The sequence below is a fragment of the Ranitomeya variabilis genome, chromosome 5 (assembly GCF_051348905.1).
Source record: "Ranitomeya variabilis isolate aRanVar5 chromosome 5, aRanVar5.hap1, whole genome shotgun sequence".
Lineage (NCBI taxonomy): Eukaryota > Metazoa > Chordata > Amphibia > Anura > Dendrobatidae > Ranitomeya > Ranitomeya variabilis.
In genome coordinates this window covers 676,136,441-676,159,946 of record NC_135236.1, presented here as the reverse complement: position 1 = coordinate 676,159,946, position 23,506 = coordinate 676,136,441, and the positions used below count along the sequence as shown (strand labels likewise).

At 46.0% G+C, this 23,506-nt stretch overlaps 1 protein-coding gene across 1 annotated transcript; it reads left to right on the top strand.

Annotated features, from left to right (window-relative positions):
- The first annotated feature begins 4,453 nt into the window (after nucleotides 1–4,453).
- On the top strand, nucleotides 4,454–6,271 carry LOC143773499 (uncharacterized). Its single transcript, XM_077260924.1, has one exon. The coding sequence runs from the start codon at nucleotides 4,454–4,456 to the stop codon at nucleotides 6,269–6,271; it is 1,818 nt and encodes a 605-aa protein (XP_077117039.1).
- Nucleotides 6,272–23,506: the final 17,235 nt, after the last annotated feature.

The following is a 23,506-nucleotide window of genomic DNA, read 5'->3' as shown; positions in this document are numbered from 1 at the left end:
AATTGATACCTCACCACAGCCTGCAGTTGTCTCACTCCGGGCCGCCGCAGGAGCGAGCTTGCCACCACTGGGACCAAATGGCAAGTGGATACTGGGGTATTGAACTACCTGTCCCGCACTGCTAATGATGACGGGAAAGAGGCATATGCACAGAGTCTGGCACACTATCTCCGCCCAATCCCCATGAAAAGTGAGGCTGCAGGCCAGAGGTGCACTTCAAATAGTTTTAGATGCATGCACCCCACCCAATAACCCCATTCCAATATTGTCTTACCTTGAAACATGGCAACTTTCACGGCAAAAGTTTTTCCAAATGGCTGCACAACCAGAGGAGAACACAAGATCTGATAGTGAACCCCCTCCCACATGGAGTCTTTCACCACAAATACCTGAAGGCCCAATACAACACCGGCGACAACATGGCCATTTCATGCCACCAGCCGCGCTTCACCAGTATGGCCACTTGACCATACCCAGTCTAGGAGAGTGGCCACGACATGGGTATGGTCGACATGGACATTCTGGGGGGGTATCCACAAATGGGTACTGCCAATACACAGGATTATTATCTTCGGCAATGCCAAAATGCTCAGTACCAGCATGTTCCACACCCAGTCCCTTACGTACTCCATCATACAGCCTCAGGCACCACTCAGGCTCATGGTCAATTAGGCACACAAAGTAGCCAAAGCAATCAGCAATTCTGCCCCGCCAAATTTGTAATGTTTTTTTTTATTTTTGTTTTTATGGTTTTATTTATTTTTTTATTATATTTTATTATGTTTAAAAAAAACCTGGTTTGAGGGCTGATAATAGTGCCCATAACTTCCATATGATGTGAATATGGTTATTGTGACATACAAACATTATGTCAGTAAACTTAGTTAAATGTGTGTTTCTTTTTTCCCAATGTATAGATGATGTTTATATCATAATTTTGTGAACACGTTTTGAAATACACATCACAATTTTGAAAATGTAACATCAGTTTATTTTACACACGTAACCAAAAAAAATTATAACATAGATACTGCATTCTCTTGCCACGGAGTAGATCCCTCCGGTGAAACAAAGTAATTAGTAAACACATCACGCACTTTAAGTCCAGAGGGCGGACGACATGCATGATCTCCATGTGAAGTAGTTAGGACATTATTTGCATCCTCCACATCATCATCAGCATTTGCACTACAGTCTTGAATTCTTGTGAAGTTGTGAAGAACAACACCTGCTTTGATAACTTGATTAACATTTTCTTCACTTAATTGAATAGCAGACTGCAGAACACGCCATTTGGCACTCAGAATGCCAAAGGCACACTCCACCAGGCGTCGTGCACGGGAAAGGCGGAAAATAAAGATTTGACACCGGTGGTCCAGGGTTCTACACAGATAGGGCCTCACGAGGTTCCTAGTTAATTGAAAGACCTCATCACCAACCATTATATAAGTGTCAGCTTCAAGATTAGACCGTGGTAGCTGATGTGGGGGTGGAAAGTCTGATTATTGCGCATATGGAGCGCCCCCAAGGGCTGTGGGGTACTCAGTACCTGGTCCTTCGGTTCTCAAGGGGGATGCCACTGTGGCTGACCCGGTCCATGGCCCTAAGGACGTCCGTGTAAAAGGGGGGGAAAGGTCTTTAAGGGGAAAGTGTTTGTGACGCCACCTGTGGTATTCAGTCAGGGTGACCGACGCTGCTTTAAGGGGTCTGCTGGGGCGATGTTATGGCAGCTAGATGATATACCTTCCCACAGGTGAAGTGTATCCCCAGGGCTTCCCAGATGTGTAGATGGTGGATGGTGTGAGGCGCAGTAAAGAACGAGGACACAAGGTTGCAGTCTCTTTACCTTTACTGAAGGCTTCAGCATCCGCAGTCCAGAGCACCAGACCACAGGGCAGGCAGAGTCCGGCCAGTCTGAAGGCAAATCCAGAGTCCCCTTATCCAGGTGGAAATCAGTAGCCTTCCTCTAGCACCGTGGTGTTGTACCTTATTGCTGAGCCTCTCATAAGGTCCTCACAACTGTTGTAGATGTTCTAGATGTTATGTCTCTCTCTGTCCCCCTGATGGATAGGACAATCCGTATGACCAGTGGCCTGAGGCTTTTTACAGGGACTCTAGCACGCCCCAGCCTCTCGTGGGTGCCACCACGACTCCTGGGTATGGGGCGGATTAGTAACGTGAAATTAGCTGTCCTGCTGGTCTCTGGAGCAAGGCATAAAGGACTGTTGCTCCCTCGGTGTTTTGGCTACCGGATCCTGCGCCTCAGAAGGAGGCCGCCTGTGTAGGGCAGAACTCCTTCTCGTTTCCACTCCTTTTGCTATGACTTCCGTCTCACTCTCTACAATACAGTTCTCTGTTCGTGTCCTTTCTTGGGAACTGCCGCACGTTGGGCAGGCGCAGCTCCGTGACCCTCGGTCTAGGCCTCTGACAGGATCCCACCCCTGTCAGGGACCAACTACCTGAGCTGAAACTCAGCCAGCGACTGCCTGAGCTGAGCTCAGCTAGCACCTGCCTCACTTCCTATCCAGGCCACCAGTTTTACCTAGTGTGAAGAGTGCCCTAATAAATAGGAGCGTAGCTCCCCCTGGTGGACTGGAGTATGAAATGTGTTGTATGCATTGTGGTACCTGGTAAAGAGATCTTCTTTATTGCCTTCAAACGTAACATCAGTCCCCCTAGAGGAGAATATTACTGCAACGACCAGGACCCTGGGGCGCTGCACATACGACGACCCATAATGGAAGAATGGAAAACTTGGGAGTCTCCTGTTCTACCATTGGCCCCAATATCAACAATTCGAAACATGTATGTGCTGTCGACCAGGGCCAACAGCACTACCGAAAAGCATTCTTTATAATTATAATATTGGGAGCCAGAGTTGGGTGGCTTACGTACACGGATGTGCTTCCCATCCAGGGCTCCAATACAGTTATAACAGAATAGAAAAAAACCCATAAGGGTTAGGACATATCCATGCATCATCATACCAAGGTTACGGCAACATAACATTTAATTGAGAGTGCAAACTACAGTAAGCCCTGCCTCAACAAGTTACAGCAGGTATACAATGTCAAGGGAACATAGCAGAAATACAAAGAGCAGGTAATGTGAAAGGCATAATGATATAAAAAAAAACAAAGACTGCACAAAAAAAAGGGAAATGTGTGTGTAGAAAATACATCAAATACATACGCAATATACAGTTTTTGGACATACCGTAAAGTAAGTAGAAGCCGCTCCTCTGCTGAAATAGACTTGCTCATCACAATGTCCTTATAGGTGATACCAGGGCGCAGAGTCTCAAGAAGAATATCAAAGGTGGCCAGGCTCATCCGAGTATATTGGCAAAATTTGTCTAGATGGCTGTGTAGTGAAGCATACAGACGGTGAAAATGCTCTTTAGTCACCCATCGCCTCATAAGTGGATGGACCCACATTCTTCTCCGCCTCCTCGGATCCACAATCACTGGGTAAGGTGCCCCAAAAAGCGGGGACAAAGCACAGTGTAAAAGCACCTGCTCAGTGTGGTTAAAGGTTAGCCTATATGACATGTTGCAGACAAATCAGCTAAAAAATACACCAGCAAACACTCTCAAGCCAAGCTAGGAGGAGGGGACTTGTTATTGAGCCAATTAATAGGGTCCCACATTAATTTGTAATGATTTTCAGGCCAGGGATCCATCATTTGCTCATTTTGCAAATGTGCGAGAAAATCTCGCCATACGGATCATACACGGATACTTTTTAGAGAAAAAATCGCACACGGATCACCATTAGTGTAATTCTCGGCAGACAAAATCGGACAGTTTTTTTATACGTTGTGTGTGACTCCAGCCTACTTGTCAGTATTACTCTGCAGTCACCAACAAAATGGCTCTGCACTGTGATCCTAAATTGCAGTACTTAACTGCAGTACTTTGCTCTGCCCTCAACAGGGCAAATCAGTACGCCTGCGTAGGAGCCGCAGCAAGAAGACAAGAAGAGGATGTGATCATATGAAGATGGCAGGCGCTGGACAGGACCGCGACACCCATCTGACCAGACCGCAGCAGGACCGCCCCTGGGTGAGTATAATATAACCTGATTTTCTTATCTTTCAGGATACATTGGGGGTTTATCTACAGCATTACAGAATGCATTACAGAATGCTGGAGATAAGCCCCTGATGCCGGTGGCCTTAGTTTATAGGCTAATTTTGGGGTGACAGATTCCATATAACAAGCTGCCATACGGAAAAAGGGCATTAGGTGGCAGCAGAGCAGAAATGTAAGGACAGATAAACACAGCATGGAAACACATAGAAACTGAGGAGCATAACTTACACGGAACAGCACAACAATAATGTTCTTTGTTATCAGTGTGTTTAGAATAAAACCAGAAGAACAAGTTTAGATGCGCCTTCTCTGGTAAATATGAATCACACAATTCTTCTTCCTTCTTTATGCTCTGAGCGATGGCGTCTGCTGGTCTAAGAAAGGAGCTGACCTGCTCTATCTGTAAGGACATTTATACAGATCCTGTAACCCTGAGATGTGGACACAACTTCTGCCGGGCCTGTATTGATGGAGTGCAGGATACAGATGGCGGGTATCGAGAATATTCCTGTCCTGAATGTAGAGCAACTTTTCACAAGTGGCCTCCACTACAGAAGAACATAACTCTGTGTAATATCGTGGAGGATTTCCTGTCTACTGAGCCACATCAGGAGGAGATCACTGGGATCTGCTGCACTTACTGTGTGGACTCTCCTGTACCTGCTGTTAGATCCTGTCTTCTGTGTGAGGCTTCTCTGTGTGATAAACACCTGAGGGTTCACAGCAAAGGACCAGAACACGTCATCACTGATCCCAGCACTTCTCTGGAGAACAGGAAATGTTCTGTCCATAAGAAGATCCTGGAATATTACTGCACTGAGGACGCTGCTTGTATCTGTGCGTCCTGCAGTTTGGCCGGAGAACATCGGGGACACCGGGTGGAGATGCTGGAGGAGGCCTCTGAGAAGAAGAAGGAGAAACTGAGAAATGTTCTGCAGAAACTGATCACAAAGAGAGACAAGACTGAGGAAAGAGTCCAGAGTCTGGTGCAGTGCAGGAGAAAAGCTAAAAAAAAAGCATCTGGAGAAGGCAAGAGAGCCAATGACTGGTTTACATGGATCAGGAGACGGGTGGACATCCTGGAGAAGAAGGTCCAGAGTGATATCAAAAGGCAGGAAGAGCAGATGTCACTGTCACTGTCTGAAGTGATCCAGAAACTGGAAATAAAGAAGGACGAGCTGTCCAGGAAGATAAGGGACATTGAGGAGCTGTGTAACATGACGGATCCACTGACTGTCTTAGAGGAGCCAGACACCGGTCACAGTTCACAAATGCTCAGTGACTTGTTTGGTCCTTGTTTGCAATATTGTGAGGTCGTACCGCTAGTATCCACTGACTGTCTTAGAGGAGCGAGTGACTTGTTTGGTCCTTGTTTGGGACATGGTAAGGTCATAGGGGGACATGATGGAGGTGATGATACAGGAGGATATGGTGGAGGTGATGAGGACACAGGAGGACATGATGGTGATGATAAGGACACAGGACGACATGATGGAGGTGATGAGGACACAGGAGGACATGATGGAGGTAATGAACTGGGATGCTCCCTTATGGACTTGTTTGGGCATGTGCAGCAGAGTGTTGAGGTCCCAGTGGTACATGATGGAGGTGATGAGGACACAGGAGGACATGATGGAGGTAATGAACTGGGATGCTCCCTTATGGACTTGTTTGGGCATGTGCAGCAGAGTGTTGAGGTCCCAGTGGTACATGATGGAGGTGATGAGGACACAGGAGGACATGATGGAGGTAATAAACTGGGATGCTCCCTTATGGACTTGTTTGGGCATGTGCAGCAGAGTGTTGAGGTCCCAGTGGTACATGATGGAGGTGATGAGGACACAGGAGGACATGATGGAGGTAATGAACTGGGATGCTCCCTTATGGACTTGTTTGGGCATGTGCAGCAGAGTGTTGAGGTCCCAGTGGTACATGATGGAGGTGATGAGGACACAGGAGGACATGATGGAGGTAATGAACTGGGATGCTCCCTTATGGACTTGTTTGGGCATGTGCAGCAGAGTGTTGAGGTCCCAGTGGTACATGATGGAGGTGATGAACTGGGATGCTCCCTTATGGACTTGTTTGGGCATGTGCAGCAGAGTGCTGAGGTCTCAGTGGGACATGATGGAGGTGATCAGGGTGCGGAGCTGATCTCACACGTATCACACACATAATCTGCTATAATAGAAGATATATATGTGACCTTCTATGGAGACGATCCTGCAGACATATTACTGGATGTAAATCACCATAGAAGAAATCTATCCAACGACTAAGATTAAAATATGATTGGTGGAGCAATCAGCCAATTTCTCCAGAGAACAGAAAAGAGAATTCTTCATTTTTTGTTTTTATTTTATATATGTCTATATATATATATTTATTTATTTATTTTTTGTTACTTTTCTACTCATAATTCTTTACTGCTCGCTATATTCTGGCATGTATGGTCATTTAATGCCCCCATAGAACGCTATATCTGATAGTCAATACAATTTCTACAACAAATATATGATCATAGATTATTGCAGTCTGTTTTTTAACCACAAAATGGTGTTATTATGCCTTAGTTTTCCACTGGGTGCACCCTGGAGACACATCGGGATGCCATCTGACACCGCAGTCGGAGATTCGGGTGACGGTACAGAGCTGCCAGATGTAATTGCAGGGTGATGCTGACACCTCACATCAGAGGAGCACACAGCTGCTAATACTACTGGTGATGGATTCCATATACTGTCTGTCCATATACAAAAAACAGGCATGGCTCCTCCACTCATACTCTTCCTGAGGAAGCCAAAAGGCAAAACACGCGTCGGGTGGACTGGTAGTAAATATATTATCTTAGTTTGATTTACTATCTTATTTCCTTTCCTTACCAGCCACATTCATTATTTAAACATATAAATCATTTCTTGCAACCCATGCATTTATATATGTGCATCATCAATAGCGCTTATTTATTTCTATGCTACAAATAATATATTGAGTTTCACCAGCATTTTATTGCATTTTTCATGACCGGCTGTTTTCTCCATTTTTTGCATATTTAAAGCCACTAACACGTTACATCTAACAACTAGCACCTTATAGGCTTTTGCACAGCAGATCGAGCTGTTGTATTGTAGATGGAAACTATTTTTTATTGCTTGGTTTTGCAATGATTTATAGAAATTATGTTTCTTTAGACTTTTACAAGATTCATTATTTACATGTAAGTGACTTTTCCAAGCAGTGGAGTATAGCTACCATCTTTGTTTTGTATATATTTATATGTAAAATCTGCTATACATTTCTCCATTGGAGCTAGAGGCTTATAAGCCTATTTTTAATCTGCCATTAGTTTTTTATATGTAACTAAGATACCACCTGTTTATTATCTGAATTGTATTTCCTTCTTTTATGTGTTTTTAGCATTTTCTGTGAGTAATTAATAAAGATTTGTTGTTTATACTTTATTTTGGATGAATTCTGTACACTATAGAGTTACAGAGGAGAATGCAGTGTTGTCATACTTGGTAAATTATAAAGTTTATTATTTTTACAGGCACTTTGCAATTTTAACAGTATAATAAGATGAAACAACGTCTATTGACTCCTCTGACATGGAAGAGATGATTTGTGGATGTGTTAGTGGCTAAAAGCTCCCATATAAATTAGACTAATGTTGTCGGAACCTGTTGGGGAACCGGCCGGGGTTGGCTGACATTCTAATGTGTATGGGAGCACCGGCCGATGGATGGTCTGGAGTGCTATCGATCAGTCATGTCCAATTTTGGACTGCCGATCATATTGTTCTCCCTGAGTTAAGCCATCGGACCAACGTGTAAGTTGGAGGCTTTCTCATAGAGAACACAGGAGCCGTATGAGCTTTCCTATATTTGGTAGAGTCGGCTCAGATGGCAAACGATTGGCCAAAGCATTGTTCGGCTGACAGCCATCTAATGTGTTTTAGGCTGTAATCTTCATCCTATCATTCATTCTTAGACCTCCTGATATGCACTTTATCTTGTTTCAGACATTTATCCAGTGGTTGTGTCCCTCCCTGTAATACAGGCTGCGTATGAGGTCAGTGTGTCCAAAATGCTGCTGTCTTCTCCAGATCGTATGTATCAGCACAGCTTCATTCCTGGAATGATTTCCCCTTCTGTACAGAAGCTACAGCAGATACACATTATCCTTTTACAGCCCATGATAGATCACTATTTCCCTGTGATAACATCCTCTTATGTCATAAAATGTTTGACTTTCACCTACCAGATGTTTTCAATGTCTTCTCTCCTCTCTGATATTTTTTCTCGGTTATATACTCTGTGCGTTTCTCACACTCTTTACACTTTGATACCATAGATCCTGTGTGATCTGCACTTCCTGAAAATCTATTTTTTTCCTTTCCCCACCACCTATACCCTCTGATCGGCCACATACAATCTCCTCTCCGCACCTGCTGCTATCGCTAACACTGAGAGAAGGTACTGCACAATACTGCTGTGAGAACTGCCAAATACCTTGCCCACGGAGGTGGCTTAAAGGGGTGTTACCCTCACAAAAGTAGTTGAAAACAGTGTTTTATGTCATAGATACAAATGCATGGAGCAATCCTTCTTATGGCAGACATGTGCGCACTCGGTGCACTCCTTGCCCGGCATACTGCGCTGTACAGGTTGCGGGTAACTTAGCCAATGAGCTGAATGCTATAAAATAAAAAATATCTCTGTCCTTGATAAAGGAGAGGAATTTTAATAAGAAGTAACTTGTAAAGTTGATTGTTTTTTAAAACAATTTGCAATTTTACTAATTTAAAAAGATTAAACAATTCCTTTTAAAGGCTGCGGCCACCTTTGACATGGAACAAATAATATTTCCATGTTAGTGGCCTGTCTCCAGTCCTCCATCCTCAGCAGCCACCGTACACAATTCAGGGACATCACACTCACTTGTAGGCCTCAGGACTCTGCTGTCTCCAGGCCTCCATCCTCAGCAGCAAACGTACACAATTCAGGGACATCACACTCACTTGTAGGCCACAGGACTCTGCTGTCTCCAGACCTCCATCTTCAGGAGCCGCCGCACACAATTCAGAGGACACCAAGTCCATTGCAGCCTCGAAACGTTTACTGGTCAGTTCATGTTCATCCAGTTATGACTTCACTTCATACTTCTTAATTCTTTAGCACAATGCATCCTCAGCCCTACTATTCTTCCATCCTGGACAATCCCTAAGCCCACTGACTGGCAGCCTGTTGTGAATTCCGTTCTGGAGCTCCCTCCTGTGGTTGCTAATGGTATTTTTGTGAGTTCTGCCCTTGGGCTCCCTCTGGTGGTTTCGAGTGGAACTGCTGCTCCTTTAGGTAGCTGTGGCAGCTGCCTTCACTAATCGCCTTGCCTGGGTTTGTTATTTAAACCTGCTCTGGGCTTTAGTTCATGCCAGCTGTCAATGTTCTTGGTTGGATTTGGTTCTCTCCTTGGATTTCTCATATGGCCTGTCCTTGTCAGCAAAAGATAAGTTTTTGCTAAGTTTTTGTTTGTCCATTTGCCTGGACTCTATTGCTCTGCAAATATGTCTCTTTTTGTCCAGCTTGTCACTATGTCATATTCAGGCTAGCTGGAAGCTCTGGGAAAGCAGATTTGCCCCTCCACACCGTGAGTCCGTGTGGAGTTCATTTTTGTAAACTCTGTGTGGATTTTGTAGTTTTTAATACTGACCGCACAGTATCCTTTTCTCTCTGTCTATCAAGTTTAGTATTGGCCTCCTTTGCTGAAATCTGATTTCATTTCTGTGTACGTCATTTCCCTCTTCACTCACAGCCAATATTTGTGGGGGGCTGTCTTTCCTTTTGGGGTTTTCTCTGAGGCAAGATAGCTTTCTATTTCCTTCTTTAGGGGTAGTTAGTTCTTAGGCTGTGAAGATGTGTCTAGGGAGAGTCAGGAACATCCCACGGCTATTACTAGTGTTGTTGTTAGGATTAGGGACTGCGGTCAGTAGAGATACCACCTTCTCAGAGCTCGTCCCATGTTGCGTTTTAGCCACCAGGTCATATCAGTATGGCCTCTTAACCACCAGGTCATAACAGCAGCCCCTATGTCAGACCTTGAGATCCGAATGTTACAGGGGACTTAACTTAGGATTTCAGTAAGGCGTCCCACTGCTTTGAACAACTGGTACGTGCTGGCCCTAGCAGCCCATTGTACTTGACCTTGTCACTGCATTTCCCTATCTGAACTCTGCCTTAGCACTAGTCATCACCCACTGGGCAAGTTCCATTAACTATATCCTATCCTATAGATTAAACCTATTATCCTTATATTATGTCCTATATGTTGCTAAGCCACTTAGCTATATGAACAGTTTTTATACCATCCCAAGTCTCACCCTTTGCTTACCCTGCACTAGGACCTACTCACATTATATTAACACTTTGCGCAAGAAAGGTGTATGGGCCCTTTTGGAGTCCAATAGTTCTGCTATGACAGGCGCTCCTTGCTGCTTTGGACATGGAGAAGTGACCCCTTACCTCTTGGGCCCCTATGCGGCTACACCAACGCTGCTTTCAACGTTTGGGCTACAAATTTCTTTAATATGTCTTCCTCTAAAGTATAAAAAGTAGCACATCACCTTTCCAACTTTTGACTTTACAGCATTAGTTCTCCACTTTACCAAAATTGCCCTTAATTCCTGGGCCGCACTTCTTATTAGGACATATTCAAAACCAAAAATTTACACCAGTCGTCTGGTATTTACAATTGGCGCAAAAATAGAAGTGACAAATAATAATAAAAGTATAATTTTTATTTAGAAAAATCAATTAAAAAAATTATTTGAAAGTATAAAATTCTGGAATAAACTGGAAATAATGGAAGGCTGAAGCTCCTATATGTTGGTCGCAGCGCAGGTATATGATAGCAGTATAGCAATAAGGGGCCATTTCCATGGGACACCGGACATAGAGCGCATCCCATATAAATGCTGTGTAATCTGTATATTGTAAACACGTGAGACTTGCTGGGAAGCAGCACAAAAAGGGTTAATCTTCGCCTCGTAGGCTTGATCATGTGACTCAGCTCTGCAGAAGCTTCTTGAACAAACGCTCCTAGGAAGTTTGCCAATAACTGCAGCTGTAAGGGTATGTGTCCACGTTCAGGATTGCATCAGGATTTGGTCAGGATTTTTCATCAGTATTTGTAAGCCAAAACCAGGAGTGGAACAATTAGAGGAAAAGTATAATAGAAACATATGCTCCACTTTTGCATTTATCACCCACTCCTGGTTTTGGCTTACAAATACTGATGGAAAATCCTGACCAAATCCTGATGCAATCCTGAACGTGGAGCTATACCCTTAGGGTATGTGTCCACGTTCAGGATGGCCGGCGGTATCGCCGCAGCGGCGAAGCCGCTCGGCGCTAAGCCCCGCCCCCTTTCTGGGACGCGATCATGCCGGATGTGTTAACTCTTCACATCCGGGATGATCGCTCGCTCCCATAGGGCCCTGTGATATGCCTTGCGGGGACGCTGCGTCCCCGCAAGGTGTACGGACATGCTGCGATCTGAAAAGACGCGCAGCATGTCCGGAGTCGCAGGGCCGCCGCGTGCGGGTTTCCACGCATAGTGGAGACGGGATTTCATAAAATCCCCTCCACTATGCTGGAACATCTGGACGCTGCGTGTTTGACGCTGCAGCTCTGCGCAGCGTCAAACAAGCAGCGTTTCCTGACCGTGGAAACATACCCTTAAAGGTAAGACATTTTGTGAGTTATCATATACTGTAGATGTTGAAGGAAGTAGATGAGAAAATTACCTCAGAAAGTGTCAGTCTTTACTGCTTTAAAGAATGTGTACTGCACCACAGCGGCCGCACTCAGAGACTGCACACAGACCAGTGGCTGCTTTATTGGAAGCAGTGATCTGTTTTAACCCCTTAATGACCGCCGATACGTCTTGAAACTGACCTGAGATATAAGAGAATAGCCTCCCCATACAGGAGACAATCCAGCAGCTGTCGGCTGTCCACTATAGCTGACAAGTTGCTGCAGTCACGATCAGTGTTGGCGCCGTCCATATCTGTTTAACCCCTTAGATGCTGCTGTCAATAATGACTATATCATACAAATGTTTCAAACAGTGTGGCTTCTCCCTCTTTATCCCCATCGGCACCCTGACACCATGATTGTGTGGTCCTGATGTTTCTCATGGCAGTTCATGAGCAAATAATGTCCTTAGAGTCTGCCGGCTACAGCGGCTTGTTAAAAAGTCAGTGACATTTAGGTGGTAAAAATCTACTTTTTCATTCCTATCATGCCACTTTGTATTAATTCCTGAAAAGCACCTGAAGGGTTAATAAACTACCTGACAGCAGTTTTCAGTATGTCAGGGGGTGCTGTTTTTAAAATGGTATCAGTTTTGGGGGTCTCCCAATATATAGGACCCCTAAAGGCACTTCAAACCTGGATAGGCACCTAAAAAAATTTTTTGTAAATTTCCTTGGAAAAATGAAAAATGTCTGCTACATTTTTAAGACTCCTGGGCACAATTCAGCACAACGAGCTGCCCAATAGATGTATGAGTGACCCACAATCCAGACGCTGGGTCGCACTCCATCTAGGAATTAAAGAATACAATTAATCAACTACAATAATCAAACACTAACGATAACTTCTCCGATTTATCCCTGGAGCTGCTTCTATTATTGTTTTGACAAAACAACCAAAAAAAAATTTTTTATAACAATAAGTCAGGCCTGATATATCTAGCAAAACAACGGGATTTCCATCTACCCACCCTTTGAATCTCTGAATCAAATAAACCCGCCCTGGAGGCTTCAGTTGCTGCGCCTATTCGAAAAGAATGAGTCCCGAATTCTGTTGCGGGCATTCCCAAAAACGACAACGCGCGTCTCAAAATGGCTAAGAATTGACCCGACACTAGAGGAAGGCCATTCTCATGCATGAAAAATTGGTCACCATCCTTTCCCACCCGCATGAAGTTCTTAATTAACGTTAATGGGCAAACATCCTTGTTGATGGCAAATATTGGGAACCAAATCCCCCTGCCCTCCTGATCAGTTTTAGATTTACATATTCTGATCCTGAGACCATCGTCACAAATTAAAACATCGTCTCGCCTAAGTCCACCCGGTTTATTTAGGGCTGTGGGTAAGATCTCACTGACCCGCATAGCCCCAAAAAACGCCAGGCCAAAAGCCGCTGATGTAAGTGCAGCTTCATAGTTAGAATCGCAAACTGATACCGCAGACTTAACCAAGCTAACTAGCAAGTCAAAGGAGATAGGACGCCTGTTGTCACAGTGCTTATCCACTCGGCGCCAACCTTTCAGTAGCTGACTAACTAAAAAATGTTTCGTGGAATCTGACCACCCTCGCAATTTAAAATGGAATGCTAACGCAGACACACGGTTGCGCGCTACCGCACCCGATACTCTCTTGGCATGCATTTTGGATAGAAATGCCATGGTCACCTGCATCCGAACATCATCCGAAGACCCCACCGGCTTTCTGTCTGCTAAAAGACACCACTCCTCCCACGCCTTACCATAGGCTCTCCAGGTCGACGGAGCTACCGATGAACGTATTAACGGCATCAGGTCCCCAGGACATCCCAGATCGAATGTGGGCAATCCACCTCCTCCAAACGCTCCTGAAGACGCAAATCCCGTAGATCCTGTGAATAAATCCCAGTTACTGACTCTGGAACAGTCTCATTGTTATCAGGTAATGTATTAGCTTTAAACCAAACATTAAACATCAAACATTTTAATACTATGAATCTGATCAGGTCCAGGACCAAAAGAAAAGGAGATGCTAGGTAGTTGATGGCATGCGCCCCGCCAACGGTTTCAAGGTGTAAGCGAATTCGCTTGTTGGCCAATAGTGGGCCCCATATTTCCATGGCAACCGCAACGGGAAAAAGGTCAATCAAGGTTGGGTCACCATTCCACTCCCTGGCAATCCAGGAAGCGGGCCATAGGGCAGAGCATATTTGGCTGCCGAAACGAACACTGAAACCCGTGTGGCCTGACGCTGCAAACAACAAACCCATATCAACGTTTGAACATTCCGTCTCCTGAAAGCAAGTCCTACCATTGTAATTGCTGAGAAACATCTTCCATGTGTTTAAATCAGAACGTAACTGAGCTGTGATCCTGATTCTGTGATGACGTTGTTTCACTCCTCTAGTGGCAATCGTCAATCTGCGAGAAAATATCCTGCCCGCTGGCATGATCCTGCATGCAAAATTTAGTGAGCCAAGAAGTGACTGCATTTGCGTCAAAGTGACTTTGCCAACCGAAATGCATCCATTAATGAGGTCCAGCAATTTGTTGATTTTGTCTTTCGGCAATCTAAATTCCATGGCGACCGTGTCGATTTCAATCCCAAGGAATGTGATCACTGATACTGGCCCTATCGTCTTCTCGGGGGAAAGTGGAACCCCAAAATATGTCATGGCCTCTTTGAATTGTGCCAGCGCTGTGGAACAGACATCTGAACCAGCTGGGCCAACTATCAAAAAGTCATCAAGATAATGAGTAATGGCGGTTAGCCGGGTGATCTCGCGGGCAACCCATTCTAAAAACGTGCTGAATAATTCAAAATAAAAACAGGAAATTGAGCACCCCATGGGAAGACATGTGTCGTAATAGTAAAAATCCTCAAATTTGGCTCCCAGTAAGTGGTAGCAATCCGGGTGAACCGGAAGTAGACGGAAAGCGGATTCTATGTCTGACTTGGCCATAAGGGCCCCCGGACCGGCATTTCTGACTAAATCCACCGCTTTATCGAAGGATATATAAGTAACGGCTGAGTCTTCACTGGGTATACCGTCGTTGACCGACGTCCCCTTGGGGTAGGACAGGTGGTGAATCAACCGGTACTTGCCTGTCTCTTTTTTGGGAACTATACCTAGGGGTGAAACATGCAAATTAGGGAAAGGGGGTGTCTTAAAGGGAACCTGTCACCCCCAAAATGGCTGGTGAGGTAAGCTCACCGGCATCAGGGGCTTATCTACAGCATTCTGTAATGCTGTAGATAAGCCGCCGATGTTACCTGAAAGAGGAGAAAAAGACGTTAGATTATACTCACCCAGGGGCGGTCCCGCTCTGGTCCGCGTCCGATGGGTGTCTCCGGTCCGCTCCGGCGCCTCCCATCTTCGTTCCATGACGTCCTCTTCGGGTCTTCGCGCCGCGGCTCCGGCGCAGGCGTACTTTGTCTGCCCTATTGAGGGCAGAGCAAAGTACTGCATTGCGCAGGCGCCGGGCCTCTCTGACCTTTCCGGCGCCTGCGCACTGCAGTACTTTGCTCTGCCCTCAACAGGGCAGACAAAGTACGCCTGCGCCGGAGCCGCGGCGTAAAGACCCGAAGAGGACGCCATGGAACGAAGATGGGAGGCGCCGGAGCGGACCGGAGACACCCATCGGACGTGGACCAGAGCGGGACCGCCCCTGGGTGAGTATAATCTAACGTCTTTTTCTCCTCTTTCAGGTAACATTGGGGGCTTATCTACAGCATTACAGAATGCTGTAGATAAGCCCCTGATGCCGGTGAGCTTACCTCACCAGCCATTTTGGGGGTGACAGGTTCCCTTTAAAAGGGCCGCGATTTCCTTGCCCAATTTCTCTGCTAACACGTTGGGTAACTCCCTAGCTGATTGTAAATTTGGGGCTGACTGCGACTCGAGGGACCGATTAAACGGGATGAAAAAACCATAGGAAAAACCGAACCGCAGTTGCGCCGCAGCCGACTTATTGGGGTATTTGTCCAGCCACGGCCCCATTCTTTCTACGCTCACTGGCGTCGGTAACCTCACCTGTAGAGGGGTTTTTTCCGGGGTTAGCTTTTTGGGGCGGCCGTGTGCATTTAGCCATGGAGTGGGGTCCACCGCACGCTGAACACTCGTGCTTGTATTTGCAGAGCCCGTAGAACTTACAGTGTCCTTCATTAAATAACCAGCACGAACCTGGCCTACGAATAGATGCTGCTGCCGTGTTGCTATTGGACCCGGCAGCGGGACCATGAAAGGATTGAGACGTTTTTTGGGCCATCATCAGGTGAAGCCACGAATCCGTGGCTTTCACACCCCAGCCAAATTGGGGATTGACGGACAGACGACGGCGGAAATCTTCATCATATTTCCACCATGCTGATCCCCCGTGGGCCTTATAGGAATTATAGATGCTGTCTAGGTATATAAATAGCTCAGAGCACCTCTCCGGGTGCTTCTCTCCCATAACACATCCTAGAACCGCAAAAGCTTGCAACCAGTTATTAATGGTTTTCGCAACTTTTGGTTTTCGTTCGTATGTCTTGTCGCCCAAACGTCTCTCTCTATCAATTGAGTGTTGGTCCGTGGAAACCAGGGACCATATATCGACGAACTCATTGGCCCAGATTTGTTCCTTGATGGCGCTGTCCAAGTGAGCCCCTAACGGAGGGACACCACAAAACAGACCATCCTTATAAACGTCCAGGCGAGGAGGGAGGGGCTGCCTGCACGATCCTGACGGTTGTAGTATTTTTGGGTTAACATAAATCCTATTCCCTGTGGCCGCATTGGCTACTGTGTCTGAAAGGATGGTGTTGGTTCTCTCCCCCCCCAAGCCCCAACAAAGGGGTACTCACCAATTGGTGCACCAACATCCGGACGGCTTGCGTTCCGTGCCACGGGATTCATCGAACCTTGATGCTCTGTGCGATGTATGGACCTACGACGAGAAGACTCCTGCCTGTGCGACCTGCTTGAAGAACTGCCTGATGACGAAGGCGAGCGCCAACGCGACGCTCTAGAACGCCTACTGCGCCGGCTGGACCTGGATCGATACGAACGCCGCTTGCTGTCAGAACGACCGCGCTTCCTATGTCTATTCCTGCGGTGCCCTCTGGGGGATGACGATGATGACGATGATGATCTGCGCTCGGAGCGGATACCCGCACTCTGTCTGTTATCCAGAGCCGGGGTGCCAGCACCCTGAATTGGGGGACGAACACCCGTTGCCATCAGCGATAGCGACGCTGGGGCGTTCTGATGTTCGGCTACCGCCGCTTGAGAGGGAGCTAATTGCCCGCCTGGTATTTGCGAATACGGGGTACTAAAGATGAGTGGGTAGGATGGAAACTGCGACTCTCCTCCTATACTAGACTGGGAGTATGCGCTATGCTGTCCGGGCGCTGATATTATGTGAGGTGAACCCACATTATGTTGCACTGGGGCTGCCGTATCCCTGCTCCTGTCAGTATTGGCCATAACTTCCCCCATGTTCCTAGAAAGTGGTGGGATGCCCCCCTGCGGAGCCTCAGTCTCCTTTTCTGCAGAGCCTGCATCCTGTGAGGAAGCAGACGTTCCCTGGGCTCCCCCCATGCTGTTTCCAAATAAGATTGCAGAGCCAGGTAATAACGCTGGCACTTGCAGACCTGCACTCCTTCTTCCTGTCACTGGGGCAGCAGGGGCTGTAGTAATGCACGTGTCACGCAGCGCCGATCCCTGATCCTCCCCCACCTGAGGTACGACGCTGCTTCCCGACGTACTACTGCGCCTGGCGCCCGAATCAGAAGAAGCGCGCGCACGCGAATTGCGCGCGCTCTTCTTTGAATATAATGGCGGGCTCAGCCGTGCCGGAGGCCGGGTGGCTCTGCGAGAGCGCCGACCCTCCGGCGGCATCGCCTGCACCATAACAGGGAAGGAGTCGCTCCCAGTCAGCAAAGCTGCTAACCAAGCGCTTCCCAAGCCTTCCCTGCCGATCCTATCCCTCACCGCATGCTCCAGCGGGTCCATGATCCGGCAGCCCAACAGGTCCGGGTCCAGGGATCGGATGTGCTTCAGCACTTCCCAGCGCCAAGAGCAGGAGATAAGCTCCGCCCCCTCCACGGGGAGTTAACCCCATATTCCATTTTGGTCTCACTGGATGGGAGATCTGTTTCTAACACAGGGGGAAGGCGCAGCAGTCAGGGGACAGCGGCGTAAGCCGCAGTGTCCCAAAACCTCCTAAAATGCTAACAAAATAAAATAACATTTTACAAATGGTGCTGATGTAAAGCAGACATGAGGGAAATGTTATTTATTAATGGTTTGCTGTGGTATGAGTATATGGATTAAAGGAATAATCATTCAAAGTTTGAAAATTGCTAATTTTTTTACATTTTTGTCAAATTTCAGATATTTTTTTATAAATAAACACAAAACATATTGACCTAATTTTACCATTATTATAAAGTATAATGTGTCACGAAAAAACAATCCCCAAATCACTGGAATTTGTTGAAGCGTTCCAGAGTTAATACCACATAAAGTGACACAGGTCAGATTTGTAAAATTTGGCTCTGTCACTGAGGGGTTAATTGCAATACCCTGTGATTTGATCTGTGTTTTCCAAGTTAGTGCATAGATGCCTTGTGTATGAAGCCGGTGCTCTTCAGGGGCCAACAACCGGAAGTAGAGATGGGCGAACCAGAACAGTAAAGTTTGTTGTCCGTACAGAACATCTACTATTCAGGTACGGACACCGATCACAGACTTCACCAGGAGTCCGTGTTACTGTTCTGGCTTGGACCCCAAACACTGGGTGTTTGTCGTGCTGTCATGTGCATGACAGTGCGGCAAACACTGCTTCTGATCAGTGGTAAAATCACTACCGATGGTCAGACAGCCGCGGTTCCTGTTGTGAATTCTGCTCTTGGGTTCCCTCCGGTGGTTGTTGGTGGTAGTGCAGTTGTCTCTGGGTTGCAATCCAGGGCAGGTGTTTCTGCTGATTGCAGCTCTGACTGGGGTATATAGGTGTGCAGGATCCATTAGCCCTTGCCAGTTGTCCATTGTTCTTGGAGGGTTTGCATCTCTGTCTGGTTCCTCCTGCCCTGCTGTCAATTCAGCTAAGATAAGTGTCTGGTTTTTGTCTCTGCAGCACACATGCTGTGTGCTTTACAATTCAGTGCAATTCATTGTGTTTTTTGTCCAGCTTAGACTGTGTTTGGATTTTTTCAGTCTTGTTGGATTCTCAGGAGATGCAGATTTACATTCTATGTCTTTAGTTAGATGTGTAATATTTGTATTATCTGCTGTGGATATTTTTAGGGTTTTAATACTGACCGCTTAGAATTCTGTCCTATCCTTTTCTATTTAGCTAGAAGTGCCTCTTTTGCTAAATCCTGTTTTCTGCCTGCGTGTGTCTTTCCTCTTATACTCACAGTCTATATTTGTGGGGGGCTGCCTATCCTTTGGGGTTCTGCTCTGAGGCAAGATAGATTTCCTATTTCCATCTATAGGGGTATTTAGTCCTCCGGCTGTGTCGAGGTGTCTAGGACGTGTTAGGTACACCCCACGGCTACTTCTAGTTGCGGTGTTAGTTTAGGGTTTGCGGTCAGTACAGGTTCCACCTACTCCAGAGAAAGTCTCATGCGGCTCCAAGGTCACCGGATCATAACAGGTTTCCACGCTGTCAAATGAGCCTGCAGCTATGATCGGAGGTATAAAGTTTACTACTGCTCCCATCAGCCAATGCCTGCGGCCACTAATAGAAGCAAGAACAGGCGGCTGCTGATGGAAGTATTCAGCCGCCGCCAGCTCTGTAAATAAATAATTTTTTTAAAAAAAACAGGGTGGGTTCCCCTGTATTTATTATAACCAGCCAGGCAAAACTGACAGCTGGGGGCTGCAACCTATAACTAGAGATGAGTGAATATTTCAATGTTTGGTTTGGATAACGATCGCCAGTTTTGGAATATTTGACGATTTATTAGTCAAATCTTCGCCGAACATATCCGAATGTCAGTGGAGTCAATGGGAGGGAAAAAAAACGCATACACAACACTTTCAAACGGGCCCAAAAGCTGCCAAAGCACATCAAATTAGGGGCAGATACCAGGAAAGTGGCCTCAATTCAACCACAGTGCAAATTGTAGCATGGCACTGCAGCAATCAGCCAGGCATGAGGTATTAGTGTGTGGGACAGCATTCACAGCGTTGAATTGAACTTCAAATTAAGACGACATTGGTGAGGCATCGGTTTAGGCCTCCTGTGTTGGGAGCCATGATACCACATGCAACAGCTCAACCTGCTTTTATGCTCAGCCACACTCAGGTGGCACAAATATCAGTTTCATAGGCTATTATTGTCAGAAAAATGTAAGTATAGTAACACGGGTAATTGATTTAAAGGTGGTGGAGGCCAGCCAGTCTCGGAGGCATACTGCTACAGGCAACACTGACGAAGGAGACCCAACTAGGAGACTTCAAATTTAAAATAATTAGGGGCAGACACCACCAATGTGGCATCAATTTCACTAGAGTAGAAATAGTATAAAGGTGAGCGACATCTCTTCCACTACAGCCAACCGAGCAGATGTAGATCCAACCAGGAGTGTTCACATTTCCAACAATTAGTGGCAGAAACCAGCAAAGTGGCTTGATGTCTGATAGACTCCACTCCATTACTGACTCCAGGGCTTGATGTCTGGTGGACCCCTCTCCACTACTGACCCCAGGGCTTGATGTCTGGTAGACGCTTCTCCATTACTATACCCAGGGCTTGATGTCTGACAGACCCCTCTCCATTACTAATCCGAGAGCCTTATGTCTATTAGACAGCTCCCCATTACTAACCAAAGGACTTGATGTCTGATAGACACCTCTCCATTACTATTCCCAGGGCTTGATGTCTGATAGACCCCTTTCCAATACTGACCCCAGGGCTTGATGTCTGATAGACGCCTCTCCATTACTAACTCCAGGGCTTGATGTCTGATAGATGCATCTCCATTACTATCTCCAGCGCTTGATGTCTGATAGAGGCTTCTCAAATTATTAACACCAGGAGTGATGTCTGGTAGACTTCTCTACATTACTGACCCCAGGGCTTGATGTCTGGTGGACGCCTTTACATTACTGACCCCAGGGTTTGATGTCTGATAGACCCTTCTCCATTATTAACCCCAGGCCTTGAAGTCTGATAGACGCCTCTCCATGACTGACCCCAGAGGTTGATGCCAGATGTGATTTTTGACAAATCATATCTGATATCAACCCCAACAACTATTACCCTGATTGCCAACCCACCAGGGCAATCGGGAAGAGTGAAGACGAAGTGCCAGAATCCCCATCACATGTGATTCGCCCAAGAACCATGTATCTAATTCCATCATGAGCATGCGTGATACGCCACAGACCCGTGTATCTAATCCCTTCAGGGGCATAGGTGATACACTCCAGATCCATGTATCTAATTCCATCAAGGGCATAGGTTATACACCCAAGACCCATATATCTAACCCCATCATTGGCATGCATGATACGTCCCAGACCGGTATATGTAATCCCATCATGTGTGATATGCCCCATACCCATGTATCTACACTGTGTTCCAATTATTATGCACAAAGAGTTTAGGAGTGATAATGTTAGAATTTTTTTGTTTTTCATTTAAACTCATTGATGGTGATGTGTGTCAGGGCTCTTTATATCACTGAAAGCAATTGCAGATACCTGTGCAAATTAGTTTGGCAGGTGTGTCAAAATAAAGGCAAGACTACTTAAGAAGGCTGTTCCACATTATTAAGCAGCCTACATTTTTTGCCAAAATGGGAAAGAAAAAGGATGTGTCGGCTGTTGAGAAGCAACAAATTGTGGAGTATTTAGGTCAAGGCATGACTACAATCAACATTGCCAAGACACTTCATCGTGATCATCGCACAATCAAGAAGTATGTAGCTGATTCCCAGCACACACGTGTGCGTGCTGATAAGGAAAAATTGAGGACTCTTTCCAACAGGCAATTGCGTAAGGTTAAAAGAGCAGCTGCAAAAATGCCTTGTCATAGCAGCAGACAAGTTTTTCAAGCTGCTGGTGCCTCCAACATCCCCAGAACAACAAGATGCAGGGTCCTTCAGAGGTGCGTAAGCCATCCTGTTGACCACCTCTATCCACTGCACATAAGCAGAAACGGCTCCAGTGGGCCAAATGATACATGATGACTGACTTCCAAACTGTTTTGTTCACCGATGAGTGCCGTGCAACGCTCGATGGTCCAGATGGATGGAGTAGAGGATGGCTGGTTGATGGACACCCCCTGAAAACACAGCTAAGGCGCCAACAAGGAGGAGGTGGAGTAATGTTTTGGGCTGGAATCATGGGAAGAGAGATTGTTGGCCCCTTTATGATCCCTGAAGGGGTAAAGATGAACACCATAATCTATGTGGAGTTTCTAAAACAACACTTCCTGCCATGGCTCAAGAGGAAGCGTGCTTTAGGCAGCAAGATCATTTTCATGCATGATAATGCACCGCCTCATGCTGCAAAAAACACATCTGCATCTCTGGCTGCTATGGGCATAAAAGAGGACAAACTTATGGTGTGGCCACCATCTTCCCCTGACCTCAACCTCATTGAGAACCTCTGGAGCGTCATCAAAAGGAGTGTCTATGATGGCGGGAGGCAGTTCACATCTAAGCAACAGCTCTGGGAGGGTATTCTGTCCACATGCAAAACAATTGAAGCAGAAACCATCCAACAACTGACAAATTCAGTGGACGAGAGAGTTCAGAAGCTTCTTTCGAACAAGGGGTCCTATGTGCAAATGTAGCATCACCTAGAATAAAGTTTCACTTGAAAACTGTTTGATTTCATTTTGTAATAAGCTGATAATGCTTATAACTTCACAATTGACCATATTTTTTGTTCAAAATAAAAAAAAGGTTGAAAACTCTGCTGTGCATAATAATTTGGAACATGCATTTTTGAGTGTTTATTTTTTTTTAAAAGATACTGTTTTCATAGGCAGTTTGTTCCAAAACATTGCAATTATACTAGAATAGTAGATGGCTGGAAAATAACAATGACTGCAATTCAGATAGGTAATTTAGAGAAAATAGGAGGAAATATTATTTGCATAATAATTTAGAACACAGTGTAATCCCATCATGGGCATGGGTGATACACCCCAGACCTGTGTATCTAATCCCATTATGCGGGATATGCCCCAGACCAGTGTATCTAACCCCATCTTGAGATATGCCCCAGACCAGTGTATCTAATATCATGTGATACAATACACTGACCCCTGTATCTAGATATGCGGAGTGTAACTTACGCTGAAATTAGTTGTGCACCTGATACACTCCATGTATCTAACCCCAGCTTATGATACAGCGATCAGCACTAATAAAAGAATCATCGTTGCCGTCCGCCCTCAGTGAATCTGTCTACTTGTCAGTATCACTCTGCAGACACCAACAAAATGGCTCCGCACTGTGATCCTAAATTTAACCCTTTCTTATCTTTCTGCAAACACCCAGAAGGGGAGGAGATTAGCGATGTCACACATAGGTGATCAGACCCCACCCACATTTACTGCAGTGCAGTAATGTGAGCTAATTGTACAGTAGGTTTTCATGGCAAATATCGGCAGCTGCTCCC